Raw genomic sequence first — 18,814 nt, 5'->3', positions numbered from 1 at the left:
AATGTGATGATGACATAGGAAGAGTTCTCCCATGTGACAAATACCTTCTGAACCATCCTGTACAGATCACAGGTCCTTTATCTTAGTGAAACTAGATTTAATTTTCTTACATTCATTCCTGTGAGAACCACTTGAGGCTTTTTCCCTCCATGTGCCCCAAGACACCAGTCCTAGCACCTGACATGGGATTTCTTGGGTCTCAGTGGGAACACATCAGAGATACAGAACAGACATTCATTAATGGAGAATGAGCTCAAGGGAGCAAATTTATTGGGATGCTTTACAACACACTGCAGAGATGCACAGAGTATATGGAAATTTGTGGCATGTAGCTTTTTTGCTTGCTGTCAGTTCTGGAGGCGCTAAGAAACTCTGATGGAAAGTCACTCCAGGGATGAGTGTCTTCCTCCCACAAGGAAGGTACATGTGGAATCCACAAATTTCACAAGTGATTTTTTTATTCTTGATTTTGAACATAATAAAAAGTAATCATTGGCAAGCACAGGGGGAAAGAGCTGAGCAGAGGGGGAGCCTGCACCAGAGAGGGGAAGTGGAAAATAGCATTTCACTAAAATCCCACTACCCTTGGGCTTCTCTCTCTGCTCCTGAAAGGCTCAAGCTGTTTGGCCATGTGGAGCCTTTGCGGTGTCCAGTGTGGACAAGAGGGGGAAGAAGCACTAACAATATGAAGCTGGTTTGATGAGGATAAGGGAGGATTTGCAGTTCCCTTTGCACAGGTTGCCCCATGTCATACCACCCTTGAAATTCACCCGTACAGAATAGCATGCAGAGTACCACCACCCACCCTCATAGCTGTAGGCACAGTTTTTACTGTAAGTGTCCTGATCCCGATCCTTTGTGGAGAACTTCATGTTGTCGTGCATGGTCTTGGGATTGTCTGAGGTCATGGCATCCCCCGCTGTCCCTGTATAGGAGCCCAGCCTCAGCCGGTAGCCATGGGACTCATCTTCCAGGCTGAAGAGGTTGTAGTCTGCGAAACTGATGTTGTCTGTAGAGTCCTGGATGATAAACCTGACCTGGTAGACCTTCTGCTTGGCGATCTGATAGATGTACTCAGTGCCCAGCCAGTACTCACTGCGCACATTCCCAAAGCCATACTTGTAGGTGCTCCAGGACTCGGCCCAGGTGACTGATGTGTCTTTCTGGTTCCTCTGGATGACCGTCCAGCCCCCATGTGTCACATTCATTTCACAGTACACCACAAGGTGGTGGAGCCCTTTTGGCTGGATGATGTAGACACCGCTGCGGCTGCCAGCAGGGATCTCGCTGCAGTCCTTGGGCCATCCTGGGGCAGGAAACAGAGATGGTTGTTAAATCCCATGCGATGAAACACTGAAAGCACCTGATGTTTCTTTTATGCCTATATTCTTTTGCACACACATTCTTGGGCTATATTCCTGCCATGTGCTCACAGGAGTAAATCAGATCTTGAAATGATCAATGTAAGAGTTGGGTCTCATATCTTCCCAATCAGGATTCAAACCGATGGAGGCACACTGCCAAAATGTCTTGGACTGGTGAGACCAAACGAGACATTTCCTCCACCCAGCACACCAATGCACCTTAGCCCAGTTTGAGCTCAGTCTTGCAGTGCTGCGGTGATTTGCCTGTAGCACGCAGGTGATGTGTCACCACACAGGAAAATGCAAATCTGGGTTATAAAGCCATTGGCTCTTACAGCATGGAGCTTTAGATCTTTAGAGTAATCTCAGATACCCTGGCGAGAGCGTGACCAAGACATCCATATTGCTAATAATTAAATCAGTCCTTGTGATCTCAATAGGGCAAATCCATCGGTTTTCTCTGGGCTTACCCAAGTAGCTTTTTAGAGACTTCCTGACTTGTTTGATTTGATTACGGCCTTTCCATGCTCCAGAGTGTCAGCTTCTTATACAACAAACAGCTGAATGCACCTACACGCTACTGTGAAGGGACTTGCTCCACTCCCAGTACCTGTGCTACTGGTTATTCCTACCCAGATAGGACCTATCTTGTGGTCCTATGGGCTAATGTTGACTCAATCACTTCAGTAACATGGTCAGTCCCTGTCTTACCCAGTCTTATCATCACCTGTATGGTGAAAATAGAAAAATAAAAAATCACAGCTTCCCAATGGCTAATAATGGATCATTGTTTCTGGTTTAGATCTTTAGGTGGACAATTCCCCATGCTTAAGCTCCTCATCAAGCACTGAGTCCAGGACGTGGCTGGTAATAGAATCCCCCTGAGAGCCTGAGCTGTGGCATCTCTGTAGCCTATCCGATAACCAACACTTTTCCTGGGAGGAGACAGTGCACGTGTAGTACATGGGATAAAATGGCTGAGAGCTCTTCGTGAGCCCAGCAATGGGGAAAACTTATGAGCAGATGTACTCCTTGAGAAAACACTTACCGTGGCCTGCCGGTGGGTGGGGGGCAATGTCTCTGACCTGTCGAACATGATTGCCACCATGATCTGAATTAACAAGAACAGAGGAGACAGGAGTGAGTATTGAGAGTAGACATGTCAAATGCCTGCTGGGAGAGGCGATCCTCCTGTTTTTCTGTTGTTGCTTCTAGTTACAGAGGGACTTGGCCATTTCAGATATCAGCCGGTTGGTAGTTTGGGGTAATTCACATGGTGTTAGAAAGGGGCAGATCCTTGGTGAGAAGGATTTGGGCACACTGTGTAGGAAAAAGACCCCCAAATGGTGGTGGCAACACTGGAAAGATGGTTGTTAAAGTGCAGTAGAAGCAGTTAGGAAGTGACTCAGGAAGAAGAGGAATTAAAGGGGGAAGAAATGTGAGAGCAGACACAGGAAAACCAGTGCAGGCAGTTGTCAGGAGCTGGGAGAGGGGCTCTGCTCAGCTGGGTCAGAAAGGAATTATAAGGGTGTTGCTGGAAGAGAGGGTGGTTTAGAGTGAATTAGTGCAATTCTGTTGCAGGGGTATCTTCTGTGTATCCACTGATGGCTATTAAAACAGGGGAATGAACAACAGGCTTATGGAATCACAAAAGCCATTCCTGTCCTCTCTTTGAAACAGTTGCCTCACCCTGCCGCTGCTGGTCTCTGACATCCTCAAATACCTGCTCCCCACTTCTACTCTCAGCTGGTGCTTTCCTATCCCCTCCTTTATGAAGTGTCTAACTTAAGTCTCTTGCACCGTGTATAAGCCCATTCCTTCTTTTACTACACCCAGAGTATACTTTTTCCTGCAGACACAGTAATATTGATATCACTTCCTCCTTCATGGTCTTCTGATGGTGGGACATTCAATTCTTCAGCCTTCCTTGACACAGTCTCCTGCCAGATTTTTGAACCCTTTCCTTTTGACTCTCTCTAAATGTGTTTTGAAGTCCACCAGTGAACGTGGTGGTTGGCCAGACCCTGTCTGGAGTGGGAAACACTCATGTAGCATGGTCTAGAGGACTTTCCTACCACAGTATTTAATTTTACTACAGCCATACAAAGCTGTTCACTCACGTTCTTTCTGTGAGCCACAATCTGCTCCTGCTCCTTTCTGCCTTCACTTCCCATCCATTTGGCAGCACTCCTCCACAAGTCAAAACTCCTCAGTATTAGTTTGTCTTGTCGGGCATGCTGCTCTGCTTACCCATCTTGCATTCATGGTGCTCACGTTTTCAGAGCACCCTGCCAGTGATCTGGGTGAGAAATGAGTGTGAAGCCCAGAGAACACCCCATTTTTCTCTACTCAGACTTGCAGTTCTTGGTGAAGCCTGAGCTCTTGCCTCAGTCACGGGTGCTCCCTGTGTTGGTGGTTTTGGGGCAGCTGACCTTTGCAGTGAAGGCTGATGTGAAACCAGCACTTGGTCCTTGAGCTCTTATTCCAAGAACATTTCCTCCTCCCTTAGAAGGTGACCAGCTCTTTCTGTCACGTCATGTCCAACCCATAGCCCCTGGTTTTATTCCAGGAGCATTTTGTGGAGGCTTCCTCATTGCTCCAATATACTCTGGTATTTGTAGGCTGTTCTGTGACATCTTTGGGCTGATTGCTCTGTCAGTGCCACTGCTTAGACTCTTTGTATTAACTTCATTTAGTTCCTCTTTGTATTCATTTCTCTTTTGAAGTCAGCTCTCCACTGACCTTGTACTTTCCAGTGGTGGCTACTGTTCTCCATGTGCTCAAAACACACTGTGATCGCCTTAACATCTTTAGCACTGCTTCTCCAATAAAGAGCCCACAGCTTACAACACCTTTGGCTTGGTCTTGCTGCTAATGAGCCTGAACCTGTCACTTCCCCTGGGAACCTGTGAACTCTGGGATTTGGACTATTGGACTCACTTATGGACAGAAGAACTTCATGCCAGACAGGAGAAGAGACAGGCAGCAAGCAGAGGAGGACTCTGAGATGATTCTTGTTCCAGTAAGAAGGCCTACGTTGCATTGGCATTGCCCACACTTAGACCATTATTTAGTCCTTCCTCTGTGTTACAGGGGTGTAGTTAGGCTCGTGAGGTGGTCTGTGTAGAAACTGACCGAATGTCACCTTGTTTGCCTCTCCCTGTTGTAGTGGTATACTTACCAGGCTGGGAGGACTCTAGGGGAATGTTCATGATATCCTCCAGTGTGCCATTGAAGAGATAGAAGTTTTGTATGTCAAGGACAGGAAAAGATGCTGCCAGAGTCAGCAGGCAGGTGAAGGGCAGGAGACAAAGGCGCTGGCTAGCTGAAATGGGAAGAGATTGGAAAAAGAAGAAAGAGATCATAACTTTTCCATTAGAGGGCCATGATTCCCATCTGAATCCTTTACTTACAGAGTAAAATAGGAAAATAAAATTATTTATGTGTAGAGCTCCCTGATGGAGCTATAAGCCCCAATTCACTCATTTAGGTGAGCTATCATATTGGCCGGAGTCATTAGCAGTGGTACCTGCTGTCAGTGATTTTTGAGACAGAAGAATTGTGAAAACCTTGTCCACACCCAAAGTGACGGTAATCAGAAATCGCTGTAAAATCCAACTCTCAGGGCTGGAGTTGAGAAGCAGGGTGAGCATGGGGGGAGGAATCCCCTTTCCTCCCAGTTCTCACCATGCTCCCGTGACACACTCACAGGGTCTGAGCTGGGACTACACCTGCCTCCGGTGCAGGTTTGTGGTCAGTGAGAACCCAGCTGTCTGGGTGAGAACAAGCCCCAGGCAGGGCTGTGTGTATTTCTCTGCTCTGCATGAGAGCAGCATGGCTGAGAGTGGCAGCACAAACTTTCAGCAATTACAGCCTGCCTGGTGCAAATGATGTCTTTTACATGGTTATATGGTTACTCCAAAATTTCCATATGTAGCCAGCTGCTCTGGTTTGTCCTTGTTCAGAGCAGCTAGGGAAAACTGCACATTTTTGCAATATTAAATCTAAATAAAAGAATAGAAAGTTTATCATGATTCCTAGAGAGTGGGGCACTGTGGAGACACCTGCCCACGGGGAAATCTGTTCGTGATAGGATAGATGCAGCTCACCCTGGCAGATTACCAATGTGATCCCTCCATCATTTGAAAACGAGCAGAGCCAAACCTATTGCTCTGCCCTGGGATACCTGGGTTTGGTACCCACATACCTGACTGAGAAGGAAAATGATCGATGATGCCAGCATGGGACTGCTGTGTGCAGTTGCAGCCGCTCTAGAGACAAGCACCCCTTTCTGGGAATGCTCAGAGCAATCTCAGTCATTTGTGCTGGTTACAGTTTTACACCAAAGGTCTTTTAAACACCCTTCAATCCAACTGACTTGCATCTCAATTCCTACATAACATTTAGTGTCTTGGTACACTTGTGTTTAGAGGCATGTTTAAAAACATGTCTTCTTTAGGCCACCAGAGAAGCAATGCTCCCTCCGCTGCTGGTCCATTCCCCCATGAAATTGTCATGAAAAGTCTGGGTTGGAAGGAGATGCTGGGGTGGGATCAGCCTCTCCTGGGTGTCCTTCTGGATACAGCAGTATGCTTTTGGGTGTCTAACCCTCAGATACTGATACCTGTTGAATATCACTCCTTAAGAAAGAATATCTAAGAAACTCCTTTTCTATTCTAGAGTATTTAATACTTTTCCTGAAGAACTGAAAATTACAAAGAATGTTTTGTAACTATGTGGCTTGTAAAATGGGATATCTGGCACCCCAGGGCTACACTGACACAGCCTGAAAATAGCAGAACATGCAGGTTCCTGCTCCAGGTCCCAGCCTAGGGCACAGTGAGCCCCAACAATGTAATGGACTTCGCACGGGCATGCCTGGGCTGTGCAGACAGGGAGCCCTGCAGAAGACGAAGTGCCAGGATGCCCCGTGACCCACAGCTACCTGAAGTGGTGCCATCTCCTCCCATCCCATCCCATCCCATCCCATCCCATCCCATCCCATCCCATCCTATCCCATCCCACACTCACCCATGTTGTCTCTGCAGGGACCTGTGGCACGGAAAGCCGAGTGGTTTTGGCCTGGCTGGAGGGGTGTCCAGCCTGAAAGTTATAGGGCTCAGCAGGTGAGGGGGTGGAGGCACAAGACCCCTAACCACAGCACTTGTCCTTTGGTTGGCAACAGGTCTAGTGGTTTACAGCTTATTTGCTTTTCGTCATTAAGTGGTATGTCCTCAGACAATGAAGTCTGTGTCTCCCAAAGGTGAAGAACTTTCTTAAGGGGCAAAGCAAATAACTTGGTGCCATTAAGTGAATGGCTTGAAACAACCGTGATTTACAGTGCCTGGCTGCCACCCTGTCTTGGCAGGGTTTCCCCAGGGAACAGCATCCTCTGGGTACCTCTGCACATTTCAACTCGTAAGTAAATATCCAGATGGCATTCCCCCTCCTGGATGGAAATCAAACATCAGGCATAAATCACTCTCTCCAGAGCAGGCATCAAGCCCAGCTACTACTGGGGACCCCATTAGACCCTTCAGGGAAGAGATACTCTAGTGTTCCTGGCATATGTGCACTGAACTTCAGAAAGTGCCACTCCAGGTGCCTCCTGACGTGCCTGGCCTGCCACCAACACGCTGCCCTTTGCGCAACATGCACTGTGGTCTCCCCTGGCGCTGCAGCCCTTGCAGCAGTCACAAGGGAGGTTTAGGAATCGTGATGTGACACTGACGTAAAATGGTCTCACTTCAAGCCCCTCTCTGCTACTAGGAGTGCTTACACCATGGATTTCTTACAGAAAATGCCAGACCATCCTCTCCCTGGGTATTGATACCTGCACTATTCTGAGGCATGAGGACTCCTGTACCCCATGCCCACCTCATGCTGGATGGTACAAGGCAGCCAGAGCCTGTGGCGGAGCAGACTGGGCTGTTGTCACAGGCTGTTTGCTGGTGATACGGCCGTCCGAACATGGAGGCTCTAGTGCATGCCCTGCTGTGCTGCTGCTTCTGCTCAACAGCAGATGCAAGCAAAGGCAGGCAGCAGAGCTTCACCAACAGCTTCCAGTTCCTGGCCAGCTTTTCCAGGAGGCTGTGGCCAATATTTGGGTTAGGATGTACAAAGCAGGCAGGTGGAAGGCCATAGAGGGGATTTCTCTGAAACCCCAGTTATGTCCTGGGGCCCAGCTTCTGCTCAGTATGTGTTTGTTATTCAAAAAGCCACAGCTGTGGCATGGATTTTTTTATTGCTGCAGCCTGGGCTGCATCTGGAAAAATGTGGCCAGGAGGGTGAGGGAAGGGATTATTCACTTCCATGTGTGAGATGACAGCTGGAGCGTTGTGTCCTGTGTGGCACTCCTCCATGCACAACAGCAGCTGAAGCTCTAGGAGTCCAACTAAGAGCACCAAGACAACAAAGGCAGGAGCACACGACATATTGACAGCCTAAGAAAGATGGACCTGTCCAGCCTGGAGAAGGGAAGGCTGAAATGGGATCTGGTTGCCGCCTACAGCTACCTGGTGGGAGGGTAGAGAGCAAATGGAGTCAGGCTCTTCATAGCACTGTGTCTTGTTTCAGACCCCTCATTACAAGAGATATATTGACAGACTGGAGCAAGTCCAGTGAAGGCCACCAGACTGGTCTGGGGCCTGGTGCTCAGGATGTTTCAGGAGAATCTGAGAACTGGGCTTGCTCCACCTGGAGAAGAACAGGCACTGGGGAGGTCTTGTTGCTGACTACAACTGCCTGGGAAGATACAGAGGACATGGACCCAGACTGTTCAAGGAGGTGCATGGTGGTGGGATGAGAAGCAATGGATCTAATCTGGAACATGGAAATTCCAGTTAGAAACAGGGACTTTTTTTTTTTAACATTAAGTTGGTCAAATACTGGAACAGGTGCCCACAGAGAGGCTGTGGGATTGCTCTCCTTAGAGGTATTCAAAATTTGACTGGACAAGGACCTGATCTTTTTTAAATCTGCTTTGAGCAGGGATTGGATTAGATGGCCTTCAGAGGTCCCTCCCAACCTAAATTATTCTATCACCCTGTGATTCCGTGACTCTTCTTGGAAGTGCACAGGGATAGGATGAGAGTCATTGAACATAAGGGAAGGGAGGGAAATTAGAATTAGATTAAAAAACATTTCAGCCTGAGGGTGTTCAAAGACTAAAAAAAAAAAAAAAAGAGAGAGAAGTTGTGGGACATCCCTTCCTTGACATATTCACAGCTGACCCAGATGTGACCATAAGCAATGCAGTCTAAGCTGTCAATGCTTTGGCTTCGAGGTTAGAGCAGGGACACTTGGAGGTCCTCCTGGCCCTTATGCCTCTGTATTTCTGCAGGAGTACAGCAATGGTGCCAGGCCTTGTGCAGGATACAGAGCTGGCCACAGCAGAACATGCCTTGAGAAGCCACTTTGGAAGCCCACAGAGCTCTAGCAAAAGCCTCAGAGCCCATGGAGCATGAGAGCCCTGTACAGCCAGCCAGTCTGGTGTGATTTGTTCTTTCAGTGTTAACTGCTACTGTCACGGTGCTGAGGGCACCAGTAGGCGTCAATGGCTGGTGACCAGTCCCACCTGGGACCTTCATCTGGGCCTATGAGGTCTGGTTCAGCTTGGCCCTGGGCATTCAGCCCTGACCTGAGCCACACAGTGTGAGTTCCAGCCTCCAGTTCCCTCTCTGGCCTACACTGTGGGTAGCTTATCTCCTGGATGGACCACTGAAATCCGCATTGCAGCTTATCTCCAGCCCTGCCTTTTGCACTGCGTCCTTTTGTCCAGTGTCTGGGACCCAGCTGACTGCTTGCCTTGCCTGGAGCTGTTGCCACCACTCAGCTCTGCTGGGACGTGGCAGGACGGAGTCCTGCCAGCAAGGGCATTGCCTCCACAGCGTACACCCTTGGCTTCTGACTGGCCTGCCCACGGAGAGCAGCCAGCCTTTGCTGCCACCAGAGAGCTTGCTCATGCCTTCATTCTCCTCCCTTGAGTTCTGCATGGTGCCCCTGCTCTGCTTCTCTGGAGTGCAGCCACTGGTTTTCCTCAGCTCCACTTCCAACCTGTACCTGCTCAGAGGTCCTCTTGCAGCTGTCAGAAGACAGAGGTCCCATGTCAGCATGATTTAAAAAACCTTTGTTTGATAGCTTTGAAGATACCATCCACTGGAACAAACTGGGGTCTCTGCTGGGCTGTAGATAAGCTCTCCTCTTGACACACTGTTCTTTGAAGGAAATAGCATTTGCATCTATTTGGAGCAGCCCCATGGTGCCTGCTGTACACAGTGGCATGGGAGAACTTCTCCATGTCCTGTGAAGTCCATGTTTCTGCTGCATCTGGCAGCTCTGTTGCCAGCAATAATCCCAAGGGTGGCTCACCAGCAGCAGCCTGCCCCCCAGGCCTGGCACGAGCACCCCATCACACCCCGAGGCGTTGTGTTGCTCAGTGCTGTCATTAGTCTCATGGGAACTCCTAAGTCACCCACGTCCTCTGCCCCCACAGAGGGAACATGGGCCCTCTGCCTGGGGTCCTTCTTCCCTGGGCAGCTTGGGCCCTTTTCCCTCCATAGACTTGGGAGTGCTGCTTTTGTGATTCTCCTAAACTAAATGAGACTGTGGACAAGGGCTCTCAACCTCTAACCAAGCAAGCAGGGGTGAGATCTAAGGGTTCAGATGGAAGCTGATCCAGAGATGCCTTAATTTGTAGAGGTCTGGATGCCACTGTCCATCCAGACCTGCAAGTTGCACTGCTTGATGTGGGCTCCTATAGTATGGAAGGTTTGGTGGGACCCTCAGCTTGACGCTGGCTTGCTGTGAACACCATGTTTAAAGCTGTGCCATGAAGTAGACTTCTGGTCAGGAGGCTACTGAAACCAACACCAGAGAAGAAAGTAGAAGGGCCACATCTTTATCCTCTTAAAATTGGCTTGACAAGGTGATCGAGCTGTTTGCACCTTCTGGCATGAAGAACAGCCCTCCCAAACAATCTGTCCTGAGAGCATTTTGCTCCTGTAGAGGGATCAACCCCTGGTTGACATTTCTGGGGCTGGGGGGAGAATCAACAGGGTCTCACCTGACCAAAGGCAGGGATTGGGAAAGAGAGTGGCAAAGGGACCCACAAGCACCTGTTTGTTACCTGGAACCATTGCTCTCTGTCTACTCAGAGCATGCAGACTGGGGTGACAGGGGACACTGTATACAGTGACTTCTGGCTGCTGGACACTGGTTCCAGTCCAATGACTTAACTCATTGATCCTGAAACCCACCAGTGGAGAGTTAGCAAGCAGGTACGTCTCTTGACCAATCCTCATCTTTCCAAGGTCACCTTTGGGATTGGGCACATAGGAAACCTAATCTCTCCTTTGCTAGTTTCTGTGTGTATGTCCCTAAAAAGCTGCATCTCTCCACTTCAGTTTGATCATGGCTCTCCAGAATTTGCTCCAAGTGGGCAATTCATGTGTAGTGTTTGTGTATCTGGGAGAGTCAATAATTGAAATCCCTCATCATGGAGGGGGCTTTTGTGGCTGGAAGGCCATGCCTCCCTCCCCTCAGGAGGTTTAGTTGTGCTGTCATGGGATCTGGAAACTGCTCGAGCCACAATCTGCAAGTGCCTCCTTGTGCCTCTACAAATAACGAGTGTGAACACAAGTGGGTGTGTGCAGTGCCTATAAAGTCACCATGGAAAGCTCAGCATGAGACGGTGCACCGCTACATTCCTGCTCTCTGTTCAGCCGTGCTGTTGTGATGGGTGAGTTATGCTCCCAGCAGCACATGTCATTCATGTGTGATGCTGGGCTCAAACAAGACCTGGCTGGGGTGAGTATACAAAGGCATAAGATGATTAGGACAGCAGCCTTGATCTTGCTTGTGTGATGCGTGCTGCCAGGCACCTTGGTAGCAGAAGGGATGCTTGACCAAAGCAACAAACAACACACATGCTTGGTGCCAGCCTATGCCTTCCCAGGCTGCCTGTGCTCTGCATCCCCTTTCCTGGCAGGGCTGGTTAATGTGGAGACCCGGATTTCAACTTGGCCCTTTTCCCTTCCTGATCAACGCATATGGCACACAAGGTTGCACAAGGGTCCTTCCCCAGGCATGATGGCATCTCCTCCAGTAACAGAGCTAGCACGGGGTGTAGGGGTGCGCTGGTGACCAGCACGGAGGGTTTGGACTTGTGTCACTGTGTGGGCCCAGGAGACCTCCTCCGGTCAGCTTGGGAGTGGTATCTGTGCAGTAGGATCTAGCCTTTGACTTTGGTTTCCCAGTAGCTGCCATTGGGCTGAAGGGGCTTATATAAAAGGCTTAAGCATGATTATTCCAAAAAGAACTGTTTCTTGTGATCCCTCCCTGCTGGCAAACTCTCCCCAGACCTAACTGTGTCACTGTCCTCTCTTAGCTACTCTTGCACTGTATGTTCTGAGGACAGATCTGCAGGTTGCTGTCTGCTACAGGGAAAGGGCTGATCAGGAGGGTGACACAGCCCTTTCTCACCTTGCAGGGGCTGAGCCTCCACTGAAGCTGCAGCTTTTACCACCCTGGGAGCCCTCTGCTCCTGCCTGCACTCCGTGGCTCTGACCTCCCTGGTCCGAGCTCCCCAGGGGCTGGGGGGCTGCCCAGGGATCTCGTCAGTGATGGGCACTTTCATCCCCAGGGCTCCAGGCTGGGAAAAGTTTTCTCCGTGGGGACCTTGTCTTCCGACCCATCGTGGTGACAATGCTTCTCCTCTGTGCAAGTGCTGGCCTAGCAGTACCCACTGCCAGCTCCCGGAGCGGTGAGTATTGAGCAGGTGGGGGGCACAAAGGTGCAGAGCAGGAAAGTGTCTCCTTAGCTCAGTGCTGACACTCAGGTCTGCTAAGTGCTAGGAAGGCCAGCTGCACCCAGGCTGATGCACAGCATAGGAACTCCTGATGCACGCAAACCATGCCAAGCCATGCTCACCTCCTTGGTGGCTCCATGCTGAAGCCAAAGGGTTTCTGCCCAAACACCATAACTTGGCAGGATTGCTCTGCAGTGCTTGTGTCTTTTTACACTTCAGTTCTAGGGTAGATCCTCCCAACATTTTTAGTTTGGGTTTTTTTTTTTTTCTTTCCTTTTCCTGTTGCAAGGAGGGTTACAGTCCCTGCAAGACCTGTGTTTCTTAAGAAAACAGAATTCCATGGGATGAATCAGAATTACCCACAGCAAATTGTCCCTCATCAGACACAAAACAAGAAAAGAAAACTAGACAGCAAATTAGTTTGGAAAGTGAGTCATGACAGATCAGTCCTGCTAACAGATAAACTGCAACAAGCTGGGGAGAGATCCCCGTGAGATCAAGGTAGAACTTAGCATTCTTTTGCAATGCCATGACCCCCAGGGAAAGCATATATTTTCATTTCATATACTCATCCAGTGGAGCATTTTGGACATTTCTGATCCTTGCAAGAGCTGCAGCTTAGTGCATCAAAGGCCTTGTGTGAGGATCAGATATACCTGGATGGCATCACTGGCATCTGGAAGATTTTTGTCCCCTCTTTTCTTGGCCAGATGCATTAGAAGGCTGCAAATGAACTAGCAAGTAATGAGAAATAGATCCTATGGCTCTTATCAGGGCCACTGTCTTAGAGACATTAGGTTGCCCTGTGCATGAGCCAGTAGAAAAGCTGCTGTGGAGCAGACCACAGATAAAACCAGCCCTTTTTGTCCTGAGTCCTCACTCCCCTACAGGATTTCCCTGTTGCCCTGACAGACCCATATGATCCTTCTCTCTCCCACAACAACCTGTTTGCCACTGCTGCTGCAGGGTTCCCCGCAGACTGCAGCCGTCTCCGCAAGACCAGCCCCAGCGGGGTGTATGTCATCCAGCCAGCAAGGTCTCCCCCAGTCGTGGTGTGGTGCGACATGGACACCGAAGGCAAGGGCTGGACTGTTGTCCAGAGAAACTCTCATGACACCGAGATCACATGGAAGCAATCCTGGACCACCTACAAGTACGGCTTTGGGAACGTGCAGGGTGATCACTGGCTGGGCACGGAGTACCTGCACCTGCTGACGCAGCAGGGCACCTACAAGGTCCGCTTCATCGTGCGGAATAAAGCCAACGTCACCCATTACGCCGAGTACGACATCTTCAGCGTGGAGAGTGAGGCTAGTGGGTACCCGCTGAGGCTGGGCCGGTTTTCTGGTGATGGGGATGACTATCTGACCCTCTATCACCCCAAGAAGGGGGGCTTACATGACAACATGAAGTTCAGCACGACCGACAGGGACCAGGACCAGTACAGTGGGAACTGCGCCAGCAGCTATGGGGGCTGGTGGTATGACAGGTGCCATAATGTCCTGCTCAATGCCAAAAAATACATCCTTTGGCCAGGATTCTGTGATAATGGCGACTGTGCATCCTCCCTCATCCTGGTCAAACCCACAGATGTGTGCTGACCGTGCCGCAGCTCCCAGCCTCCCAGGAGTTTGGGGGAGTGCCACTGTCCCCAGCTCAGTGCCCCGTTCCTGTGCCTGCCAACCGCCCCGTGCCAGCCCCGGTACATGTCCTGTGCTGCCCGCAGTGTCCTGTCCTGCCCTGTCACCCACTGAAGCACAGCAGCTCTGGGGCTCAGAGGCAACCATCCGGAGCCCTGGGCACACAGGCAGCTTCACCCAGTACCGTGGTGCTGGCTGGTGCTGGGACGCAGAAACGAGTTTGGGGTGGGTGCACCTGCTCCTGTCCTGGGGAGGGGGAGACTGTGCAAGTTCCCTTTCCTGTGCGATCGGTGTATCCCTGCTTTGCTCAGGCCCCGCTCCCTCCCCTGTACACCCCACAGCTCTGCTACCCACGCTGGGAGAAATCAGCTGCAATAAACCCTGGAGCCAGACTTCGCTGCCTTGTGTCTGCCTGCGGTGGTGATGCTGCACATAAGTGTGTGTGTATCACTCTGTCCAGTCTCTGGGGTGGTGGACCTGGGGGAAAGTAGTTCTATTATGCAGGTCCTCTCGTGGGCAAGGAGATGCACCTCCCCAAGGGATGCCAGATCTCCCTGGGACATGGAGAGCTCACCTCCCCAAGGGCTGGTGTGGTGGCTGCTGGACCAGGTCAGCCGTACTGCTGATTCTGCTCCCAGGCTGAGCTGGTGCAGAGCAGGTGTGCCATGCACCGGGTTTTTGCCCTTTTTTTTTTTTTCTGAAATATTTCAGTGTTCCATAGTGAAAGGCCTGACACTGGTTCTCACTGCTGCTGACTGCTCTCAGCATCAGCCTGTAACACAAGCTTTCCTCCCTTCGGTATGGTTGTTGTACACAGCTAAATACAGCTGCTGTGGCTAATTCTGTCTGTGGTTTGGTTCTCAGGTCTCTGGACACAATACTTCTTCCAATGGCTTTTTCCAGCCACTGTGCACTGAACTGTGGCTGTAAGGCAACAATTAGTAAACAGGGCCAGCAAAGCCCAGCATCTTGCAAACCCCTCACCCGTAGTTTGCTCCTGTCCATGGCTGGGTGCTTGCTCTATGCTGGGAAAGGGAAGAAACCACCACATACTGGAGTGTGGAGAGGATGGCGGGCTCCCTGAGGGTGTGAGAGATGTGTCAGTCCTGTTGGATACTGCTGCAGAGGGGAATGTAGCTATGGATCTCCTTTGCCATGAAGGCACGTTCGAACTTAGGGCTTGAAAGAAGCCATGGTTCCTCTCTTCTGTCTTTGGAAAAAAAAGCTGAACTTGAGGAAGTCTTGTGGCTGTGAATCCTGAACAACTTGGGACTCTCGGGCCAAGATATGTGACTTGAGGTCTCAGGGGCACCCTGCAGAGTTATGACAGTGCCATGCTCCTGAAGAGGCTGCACAGGCAGCCTCGGCTTTCCCGGAGGCATCTGTGGGCCTGCAGCCCTGTTGCATGGGATGATGACTGTGTGAGGGTACTGCTGGTTGGGAAAGGCTTCCCAGTTTGAGCTGATTTGAGAGTAACGTTTCTGGACTGAGATATGCCTGCTGGTTTAAAAAGTAATTTGCACTCCACCTGGCTGGAGGGGAGAGGCTTGACAGAAAAGGGCCTGGGGTTCCTGCTGAACAGCAGCTTGCTCAGGAGTCAGCAGAGCACCCTTGCAAGTACTGAAGGTGAACTGCACTGTGGGCTGCATTAGCAAGAGTGCAGCTCCCCTCTGCTCTGCACTGGGAGATCACATCACAGACACTACGTCCGCTATTGCGCTATCCAGTGCACAGAGATATCACCACAATGGAACAAGCCCATATGGACCCAAGCTGATCCAGGTCTCAAAATTCCGGGATCCCTGACATGTTAGGCTGCCTCAGCTCTTAACCTGCCCCAGATATACCAACCATGCAGTGTGCTGATGCCCTCACAGTGCTGTTGTCCCTTTCTTCCCTGTGCACTCCTCCAGTTACCTCCCAAGGCCTGGGCTAGCATTCACAAGTTTGACAAGGCAGGATGATGCTGGTCTGACCTGCTGTCTGGCTACCTCCAGGTCATGGCTGGCAGGGCTGAACTGAGCTGATGCTTCTCTCCGACTCTGAGTGCTTGCTCTTGGCCATGTGGTACTGCATTCCCTTTTTTGAAAGATCCCCACCTTGAAACCCAACTCTCTTCTTTACGTGAAAGTTTCGTCTTTAATTCCTCATTTTAGTCCTATGAAAAATTTTCCCTTCAAAAATCTTTTCTTACTGCACCAGGAGCCTCAGGTCTGGTCCTGGCAAGAAACTGGCAGCAGTTGCAAGAAGATCCCGAACAAATGAAGGACATTTGCACATGTCTGTGCAGGCTCTGAAAGCAATTTTATTCTGCAGGATGAACACAGACTACAGGAGGAATATGATGTGTACATGGCCTGCCTGGGCTCTTAGCAGCTTAGGTCAGGTTAGCTAGTGATGAGTGGTATTTTGCTGCTGAAGTTATCTGCACCTGCAAAGCAAAAAGAGAATAAGACCTTGCTGGGTCAGGAGGTTTTTAGGTTTCTGAGCACAGTTTTCTCCCCAGAAAGGAACATGCTAGAAAACCACAGTGTTTATAAGGAAAAGAAAACACCTCTCGATATACAGGAACAATCCCATTCACCCCCAGCTCCCCAGCCAGCAACATGGGCCCCAACAGGGCACTGGTCGGGCCCCAACAGGGCACTGGTCTGGCCCTGTGCCCTGTGCAGACAGGACGGGGAAAGAGTACTAATGGTATAAAGCTGGTTTGATGAGGATGGCAGAAGCTTTGCAGTTCCGTTTGCACAGGCTGCCCCACGTTATGCCCCCCTTGACATTCAGCTGTACAGAATAACATGCCGAGTACCACCACCCGCCTCCAGAGCGGGAGGCACAGTTCCCTCTGTAAGTGTCCTGATCCAGATCTTTTGTGGAGAACTTCATGTTGTTGTGCACATTCCTGGGATTGTCTGAGGTCATGGCATCCCCTGCTGTCCCCGAGTACGTTCCCAGCCTCAGCCGGTAGCCATGGGACTCATCTTCCAGGCTGAAGAGGTTGTAGTCTGCAAACTTCATGTCATTTGCGGCATCCCAGATGACAAACCTGACCCGGTAGACCTTCTGCTTGGCGATCTGATAGATGTACTCAGTGCCCAGCCAGAACTCGCTGTGCACGTTCCCAAAGCCGTACTTGTAGGTGCTCCAGGACTCGGCCCAGGTGATCTCCGTGCTCTGCCGGTTCCTCTGGATGACCGTCCAGCCACCGTCCATTGCGTTCATTTCGCAGTACACCATGAGGTGGTGAAGCCCTTCAGTCTGGATGATGTAGACTCCACTGGGGCTGCCAGCAGGGATCTCGCTGCAGTCCTTGGGCCAGCCTGGAGCAGGAGAGAGGGCAATTTAACAAAAGCCTGTGTGACAGGACAAGGCCATGTTTCACCCTGTGGCAGTATAGAGGGACATCTGGCCAGAGAATCTGGGGGATAATCAGTTGTCCCAGTCCAGAGAGGTCAATGTGCTTGGCTGGAGGTGAGAGTGGGTTGGCCTTATCCCTCTGTTCCTCTTCCATATGGGATAACTAATGAGGCAGCCCCAGTGAAAGGCCCCAGACCCACTGGACTATGCTGGTATCAGCCCAGGAGACTGAATATGGACACTAGTGGGCTCCTTTAGGTCTCCTGAAAAAGGGGTTGTGTCACTAAAACAGTCACACTGGGGAGGAAGGTGAAGAGGACATTGCCCCCCACCTGTGACTGAGAACAGGAGAAAAATTACTCCTTCACAGACACCCCGATCAGTCTGCACGGTGTATATACATGCACACACCCACAGCACGGCAGCCTGCATTGGTACACCTCCTTACACCCACCACCCTCCATTCCGGAGCAGGGCCATGGCTGGGGATGGTGCAGCACCCTTCCCCACCCAGATCGGGCTGCATGAGCACACAACACTGGATCCCCGCTGTGCTGGCAGGTATGGTCTCCCCATGCCTTCAGCTTGCTTGCTACAGGACCTCCCGCTGGAGCTCAGGTCAACCTGCCGATGGGCAGAGCTCCTCCCTCCAGCTGAGCAAAGCCTGGGCTTGGTGCTGTGTCTCCCCAGCCTGCCTGCTTGTATATATGCTATGGTGGTGTCCTTTGAATCTGAGGCATCATAGCACACCCTCTGCCAAGTGTCATTTTACCACGGCTCCACTGGCCCAGGGCATGGGCTGGGGCTGTTCAACAGCCAGGGCTGACCCAGACCAGGGAACTGAAAGGAGTTGGTGAGAGCACTGTGATGCCCATAGGATGCTACATACTGGTTTTCTTCAGAGCACTCGCCGAACTGTTGGAGGGAGATTTCTTGAAGACGTTTAGGGTTTGTATATGCATGGAATTGCCTGGGGCAGCCAAGACCAGCACGCAAACGAGTAGAAGGCTCTGGGCTGCTAGAAAGGGAAAAGATGGAGAAAACATGAAATGTCACCCTCCCTCCGGAGAGGTGAGAAATCCCATGGCTTCAGTACTACACAGTGTAACATGACCATGTGAGGTGCAGGAGGGCACCAAGCCTGCTGGGCGGCATCAGGTTGGTCCATGGAAGCTGCAAAGCTTGCTAAAAGGCCTCAGTTCTTTTGCCCAAGGGGTAGAAAACCTTGCCTTTTCCCCTTGGCCAGCTCCTGAAAAGTCATGCACGAGATAGTTTTGGGTGGAGCAAAGCACCCAACAACCCACTGAGCCAAGTTTCATTCTGGACCTCTGAAGCAGGGGACTGGCAAGGGTGAGCAGAGCACAAGCTGCTGATGTTCAAAGGGGTGGCAGGTGATCATGCCCTCAGAGGGCACTGGTGCCACTGCTCCCCATCGGTGTGTGAGGACCAGTGCACAGAGCCTCTCCCTATTGCTGCCCTACATGTGTTCCTCCCATTGCTAGCAAGAAGTGCCCCGCTTCTCAGCCCCGTACTCACCCATGGCGTCCATGTGGGAATGCCCTCTGGAGCACAAAGCTGTGGAGTGGCAGGTCCAGAGGTATTTGTAGTGCTCCCTGCAGTGGGTGGGGTGAGTGGGTCCAACCCTC

General features: G+C 50.9%; 3 protein-coding genes across 3 annotated transcripts; 1 reads left to right on the top strand and 2 right to left on the bottom strand.

Annotated features, from left to right (window-relative positions):
• Positions 1-677: 677 nt before the first annotated feature.
• Positions 678-4,807, bottom strand: LOC130154346 (fibrinogen-like protein 1-like protein). Its single transcript, XM_056350368.1, has 3 exons — positions 4,546-4,807; positions 2,413-2,475; positions 678-1,306 (listed from the first exon to the last, which is right to left on the bottom strand). The coding sequence occupies exons 1-3, from the start codon at positions 4,727-4,729 to the stop codon at positions 678-680; spliced, it is 876 nt and encodes a 291-aa protein (XP_056206343.1). The 5' UTR covers positions 4,730-4,807.
• A 4,744-nt stretch (positions 4,808-9,551) lies between these two features.
• Positions 9,552-13,901, top strand: LOC130143915 (fibrinogen-like protein 1-like protein). Its single transcript, XM_056326870.1, has 2 exons — positions 9,552-12,126; positions 13,138-13,901. Exons 1-2 carry the CDS (start codon positions 12,069-12,071, stop codon positions 13,770-13,772), a joined length of 693 nt encoding a protein of 230 aa, XP_056182845.1. The 5' UTR covers positions 9,552-12,068; the 3' UTR covers positions 13,773-13,901.
• A 2,601-nt stretch (positions 13,902-16,502) lies between these two features.
• LOC130159745 (fibrinogen-like protein 1-like protein) lies at positions 16,503-18,253 on the bottom strand. Its single transcript, XM_056361706.1, is given in 2 exon segments — positions 16,503-17,131; positions 18,058-18,253. Coding segments are annotated over 2 exon segments (825 nt in total).
• Between the last annotated feature and the right edge of the window lie 561 nt (positions 18,254-18,814).

This window comes from Falco biarmicus, chromosome 1 (assembly GCF_023638135.1).
Source record: "Falco biarmicus isolate bFalBia1 chromosome 1, bFalBia1.pri, whole genome shotgun sequence".
Taxonomy (NCBI): domain Eukaryota; kingdom Metazoa; phylum Chordata; class Aves; order Falconiformes; family Falconidae; genus Falco; species Falco biarmicus.
Note: the sequence above shows the minus strand (reverse complement) of the source record. Positions and strands in the feature narration are given on the sequence as shown.

What these genes read in the sequence shown, in the direction of transcription:
- LOC130154346 (XM_056350368.1), bottom strand. Translation starts at nt 4,729, where the DNA reads ATGATCTCTTTCTTCTTTTTCCAATCTCTTCCCATTTCAGCTAGCCAG. An exon ending in CCTAGAGTCCTCCCAGCCTG is followed by an intron (nt 2,476 to 4,545) that starts GTAAGTATACCA and finishes TTGTTAATTCAG; the next exon opens with ATCATGGTGGCAATCATGTT. An exon ending in CCACCCACCGGCAGGCCACG is followed by an intron (nt 1,307 to 2,412) that starts GTAAGTGTTTTC and finishes TTCCTGCCCCAG; the next exon opens with GATGGCCCAAGGACTGCAGC.
- LOC130143915 (XM_056326870.1), top strand. Translation starts at nt 12,069, where the DNA reads ATGCTTCTCCTCTGTGCAAGTGCTGGCCTAGCAGTACCCACTGCCAGC. An exon ending in CACTGCCAGCTCCCGGAGCG is followed by an intron (nt 12,127 to 13,137) that starts GTGAGTATTGAG and finishes CTGCTGCTGCAG; the next exon opens with GGTTCCCCGCAGACTGCAGC.